Source organism: Propithecus coquereli, unplaced genomic scaffold (assembly GCF_000956105.1).
Source record: "Propithecus coquereli isolate 6110/MARCELLA unplaced genomic scaffold, Pcoq_1.0 Scaffold164, whole genome shotgun sequence".
Classification (NCBI taxonomy): Eukaryota; Metazoa; Chordata; class Mammalia; order Primates; family Indriidae; genus Propithecus; species Propithecus coquereli.
In genome coordinates this window covers 1,014,054-1,020,053 of record NW_012140969.1, presented here as the reverse complement: position 1 = coordinate 1,020,053, position 6,000 = coordinate 1,014,054, and the positions used below count along the sequence as shown (strand labels likewise).

Genomic DNA, 6,000 nt, shown 5'->3' with positions numbered 1-6,000 from the left:
GTCTCAAAAAAAAGAAAAAAAAAAAAAAAAAACTTACCATATTTGCTGTCGATTTTTTTCCACACAACTGTATTGAGTCTTGGGATTTGGCAATTGTTTCTAAATTGCCTGTTAGAAAACAGTGATTTTTCAAAGTTTTGTTTTGTTTTTAACGACAACCCTATTGAGAACCCATCAGTGAAATCTTACATGGAATCCAGGATGTAAAACACACCAGGCCAGGCGTGGTGGCTTAACGCCTATAATCCCAGCCCTTTGGGTGGCCGAGGCGGGAGGATCACTTGAGGCCCAGAATTTGAGACCAGCCTGGGCAATATAGCAAGACACAGTCTCTACAAAAAATTTTTAAAATTAGCCAGGCATGATGGCACACGTCTGTACTCCCAGCTGCTCGGGAGGCTGAGGCAGGAGGATCACTTGAGGCCAGGAGTTTGAGGCTGCAGTGAGCTATGATGATCCCACTGCACTCCAGCCTGGGCAACAGAATAAGACCCTGTCTCTAAATAAACGAATACATACATACACACAAAGCAAAGTGTATGTCGGGCTTTGTTCCTCGTCACACCAGGTGGCCCCCAAAATGCCCCTGCAGGCCCCCGGTGTAGGACCTGCAAACTGCCACATCTCAGACTGTGTGACACAGAGATCATTTGAAGGGGCTGCCCTGGCCTGGGAACCGGCCTGCTAGAGCCACCATGTCCTGCCTGTGGAGGCTCCAGCTGTCATAAGCAGTGTTACTCCAAACTTGTGTCCCCTCCCTGCCCCCAATCCCTGCAGAATGATCCTTGTGCCTCATTTGTCCAAGAGTGGCTGAAAGTGCAGCTGGAATCAGCTAAGTCAAGCAAGACCCACCTCCCGCCTCCTAGAAACCACACGTGGGTTACGACTACTTGGCCCATCAGCATTCGCCTCTTTAGAGGCCAGAGCACACCTGGTTTCAGAACAGCTCCATCACCTGTGGCCCCGTTCAGGGCTCTGTTCTGAAGTGACATTCAACACCTGATGGTCTGAGGTTGTTACAAATGAGGTGCATTTAAATTCCGTTCTGTTATCGCAGTAGACAGATGTGAGAGGGAGAGAGTCACTTTGGGGCCGCAGTTCATCCGCTGATAAGCAGGGGAGTTGGAGCAGGGGCCACAGACACCTGGAAGTGAGTGTGTGGGGGCGGGGGAGGCTTCGAGGAAGGCTTTGTCCACAGACACTCACCAGTCCCACAGTGACTCTCCGGTCCTCTTAAGAAGTGGCTCTTTGCAATGGCTGGCATCCCTGAAATGCGGACGGGAGCAGCAGGAGCCATCACGGAGAATGTGTGGAATGCTCCCGACAGCACAGGAAGCTGCTGTTGCCGCCCTCCCCCCCCCCCCCCAGGAAGTGACTTGAAGTGACCACTGCTCTGGGTCTCATCCAGAGGGGAGCCTCAGAAAGCTCCCAGGAGCCAGTACAGGAGGCACATGCCCAGTCTGGTTCTGGAGAGTCCCAGCAGTCGCAGGTCAAGGTTAGGGTCTTGGCGTGCGTGCGCACTTCCTGCCTGCAGACAGCTTGACAGGTGATTTTCACCACCACGGCTGGTTCTTGTTGTTTTTTTTTTAAAAAAAAAACAGATGCTTCACGTCAGCTGTATTTATTTTTATTTATTTATTTATTTAACTATTTATTTATTTATGAGATGGGGGTCTTGCTATGTCGCCCAGGCTGGTCTCCAACTCCTGGGTTCAAGCGATCCTCCCCCCTTGGCCCCCTGAGTGGCTGGGACCACAGGTGCACGCCATGGCACCTGGCTTGTTTCTTTTTAACGGGTCTGGAGGGGGCCCTCGCTCACAGGTGAAGTGAGGCTGCCTTTGCTTTTGTGGCCTTTCTGTATACAGCAGGTGATGCCTGCTTTCAGGCGTCTCGTATGTGAGCGTGTCCCCTGCAAAGCAGCAAACGCAAGGCCCCAGTGAGCCATAAAAAGGAGGAGCCCCCAGCCTCGGTAACTGACCGGTAACCGACCGGGCAGGAGCTGGGACGTTAATGGCACAGTCTCCTTCTCCGTCTCCTAGAAAATCGGCAACTCGTCCATCGTGAGGCGGCTCGGCGTGCAGGAGTGCCTGCTCCTGGTGACGCAGCGCATAACCAAATACCCGGTGCTGGTGGAGCGCATCATTCAGAACACGGAAGGTAGGCTCGCTCTCGCTGCCGTGCAGGGCGGGGCCTCTGTGCAACCCACTCCCGGTGCTGGCAGCGGGTTGGATAAATTCCCTTGGAAGCCACTCTGCTGGGCACTGGGGTTTCTGACTCGAGAAAGATGGGGTGGCCAGCACTGCGAAGGCAGGGGCCGGGTCTCACTTGCCCGCCGCATCCCTCGGGGTGCAGCACAGGGTGGGTCATGGCAGGCCTTCTCTGTGGCGTGGATGAACGGATGGAGACGGTGCCCTTGTTAAGGTCACTCCTGTGATCCAGACGGACCCAGGGGGCACCCAGGCCGAGATAGGGATATGCTTGGAGCTGTGGAGGGCAGAGAAGGGCACACAGCCCGGCTGGGAGTTCTCAGGGCCAGAGCAGTGCTGGCCACACCTACCAGGTCCCCAGTGGGAACATGGGAGAATGAGCAGGTTCCCCTGCCATGAAAGCCACATCCTCAGAGTGGGAGGAGCCAGCTCTTGGTCACGACAGGAGGTGGTGGGAGTGTTTTATGAAGGGCTGAGGGACACAAGGGAGTTTGTCTGCCAAGCAATGACCAGCAGAGCCAGACAGGGCAGTTTTGTCACTTAAATTGCCCCTTAGCCTCTGCATCCGGCAGAAGCTCTACCTGGGTGAAAACTGTAAGATCTGGGCCATTGCGTTTATTTTGGAGAACCGTTGACATCTCATGAGATCGTAGTTAGGAGGTGGTTCTCGGGGGTCCTTCAGGGAGCACACCTTATAGATCCCGCCTGCCCGTACGTAGTGTGTCCATTTCTGTCGTGTTCGTGGACTCGGACAAAGAAAGACACTAACTCTGCTGTGTGTGGCAGCTGGCACTGAGGACTACGAAGACCTGACCCAGGCCCTGAACCTCATCAAGGACATCATCTCGCAAGTAGACGCCAAGGTCAGCGAGTGTGAGAAGGGCCAGCGCCTCAGGGAGATCGCAGGGAAGATGGACCTGAAGTCCTCCAGCAAACTCAAGAACGGGCTCAGCTTCCACAAGGAGGATATGCTTCAGCGGCAGCTCCACCTGGAGGGCATGCTATGCTGGAAGACCACATCCGGGCGCTTGAAAGGTAAAACCCTGCCCCTGGCCACTTCCAGTGGGCATATTGGATCAGTGGGCACTGTCTCGGAGTGGTGGGTGCCATCTGGGATTGGTGGGTGCGATTTTGAATTGGAGGCATGGTGTTGGGAGTGGGGCCACCATCTTGGACCAGTGGGTGCTATCTGTGATTGGTGAGTGCCATCTTGGATGGGTGGCACTGTCTCGGGAGCGGTGGCACCATCTTAAATCAGTGGTCAATGATTAGAGTGGTGGGCATCATCCTGGATTGATGGCACCACCTTGGATCAGTGGGTACCATCTTGGATTGATGGTACCATCTTGGATTGGTGGCACTGTCTTGGAGTGGTGGACACCATCCTGGATCAGTGGGCACTATCTTGGATCAGTGGACGCCATCTTGGTTTGGCAGGTGCCAGCTGACACAGAGCCACTGCAGCCTGGCTTTGGCTACTTCATGGCCAAAGAGAGGTTATGTGCTAAGTCAGGACACGCACAGGCAGCCAAGAGTGTAGCAAAACGAGGCAGTCGTATCCACATCCTCTTACTCTGGTCTTATAAATGGTGCAGTACGAACCAGAGGGCACACTGAATCACTGACTTCTGAACAGAAACCCAAGGCTTTGGCACCATGACGCCCCAGATTTGGCAGAGGCCCTAGGGCTCCAACATGCTCCACTGCAATCCGGATGCAGTCACGGGCCTGCCTGCTGTGGGCCCAGCCGCTGAAGGGTGCCCGTGTGGGTAGGAAGTGCCACCGGGACTGCTGAGCAGGGTCCCCCAGCATCCCACTCACTGCCCAGGGTGTACTCCGATCCCTGCTTTCAAAATTCACATTGCAGTTCCAGACCAGAGAGCACTCAGGACTCATCCCTGAGTTTCCTGTCCGTTTTCTGAGCCTCTAGAAACACTCCAACCTACCCACTGGCATCAGCATCTTTAAGGATCTTGAGCAGGGTCCTTGAGGTTGCAAATGACAGTATGTGCTCACCTGTCATTTGAGCAGACCTGTGCTCCATGGGGGATAGAATTCAGCGCCTCCTGCCTGCCAGGCACCACACTGGGTGGTAGGAAGACACCCGCCTGGGCAAGACCTGTCCCCACCTCCTGGGGCTTCACTCAGCGGACAGAGAGAGAGAAGTAGACAAACAAAAAACTAGAGCCAGGCACAGTGGCCAACATGCCTGTGATCCCAGGTACTCACGAGGCCAAGGTGGGAGCGTGGCTTGAGCTTAGGAGTTTGAAGGCAGCCTGGACAGCGTAGTGAGACACCCTTGTCCCCATCTCTGAACACGTAAAAATAAAAAATAGAAGTGTAGCAAATGCTTTAAAAGGTAGCCAGCAGGCTGCAGTGCGAATTAGGTGGAGAAAGCATACCTGATCGAGACAGGGGTCTCAGAAGCAGCTCCCCCCATGGAAGTTCAGAATGTGCACCCAGGTGCAGAAGCCTTACTTGGCGGCCCAAGGAGGCTGAGACCAGCCCTCGCTGGGGGGAAGGGATGAGGCAGGAAGGAAACTTCCGGGCTTAGGCAGAAGTGCCTAGATGCTCACACCTTCCCAGGGATCCGGCACCCACCAGGCTGCCCAACAAGACCCCGTAGCCACGTGACCTTTAAGACATCTGTCTCCTTCTGTGCTGTCTCCCCAGATGTCCTTGCCGTCCTGCTGACCGACGTGCTTCTGCTGCTACAAGAAAAGGACCAGAAGTACGTCTTCGCCTCTGTGGTATGTATCTCGTCTCTTCAGGCAAGGGGTCCTGCTTGCTGGGACCTTGCAGGGAGTTGCTCTGAAGCCACCCACGAAGGGACCACGTCAAAGGCACACCCAGGCCCTCCCAGAAGGTTCCAGACAGGCAGGAATAGAATGTTCCAGGAATTTGAGTCCTGTCTCATTGCCTGACAGAGGCTTTGGTTCCCATCCAAACAGTCTCTCCAGCCTGTTTCCCTCCACATCTTCCTGGTTCTTCCTCTGGCCAGCACTCACAGGTACTCACAGGCCCCAGAATCTTGGCCAGGAGCATCCTCCCTTCTTCCCTGGAGCTCACTGGGCCGGAGCTCAGACAGCCACAGCTCCATGGGCCGTGGCCATGCTGACCCCAAAGACTCTGGGCCCAGAGCACCCTTGTGGGAGCCAAGTCTGGCCAGGGTGACAGTGGCCCCACCTGCCCGGCCCTGCTTCCACGGGGCTTGGCTTCCTCCCCTGCAGGTCGTTCAACACTTAACAACACAGAACCCGCCATAGGGTGAGGTGGCGGCCAGGCCCTCCGCTCCGTGCGCCCCAGCCACCAAAGGGCTTAAGGAACCTGTTCGCTTCCGCACCACTTGGAGAGGAAGGCAGCCTTCATCACTAAACTGTAGAATCACACTTTGCCCAGAGATTCAAAATAGCTTCTCAAGACATTTCCCAGCACCGCCCCTCCCCCCCCCCCCCCCCACCGCCACTTCCCTGTTCCTCACAGCCTGTAGCAGCCAGTTAAAGCGTGCATCTTGCTGGTCTGGGGGACCTTCCTTCTCTCTCAAAGGATGCTCAACAGTCTGGAGATACTTGTTGCTCTGGGTGGCCTAAGACGCAGGGACCAGGAAGAGGATTTATTTGTTGTCATCCACTATATCCTGTTGTGTCTGTTGAGTTTTGTAGTGTTTACCCGCATTACTGATTATTTTTTTTAATTTTTTAAGCATTTTAAGTTGACACATTAAAAGAGTACTAGGATATCTCTGCAATAGTGCCTTGTCTTTCCCCAGGCGGCAAAATACTTCTGCTTTGAA

The 6,000-nt window shown here is 54.6% G+C and overlaps 1 protein-coding gene across 1 annotated transcript in view; it reads left to right on the top strand.

Annotated features, from left to right (window-relative positions):
- Positions 1-6,000, top strand: part of ARHGEF18 (Rho/Rac guanine nucleotide exchange factor (GEF) 18) — a 73,095-nt gene that overhangs the window by 56,520 nt on the left and 10,575 nt on the right. Inside the window, exons 11-13 of the mRNA XM_012641503.1 lie at positions 2,038-2,157; positions 2,994-3,242; positions 4,881-4,957. Coding sequence (XP_012496957.1) covers positions 2,038-2,157; positions 2,994-3,242; positions 4,881-4,957 — 446 coding nt within the window. The remainder of the gene's footprint in view (positions 1-2,037; positions 2,158-2,993; positions 3,243-4,880; positions 4,958-6,000) is intronic.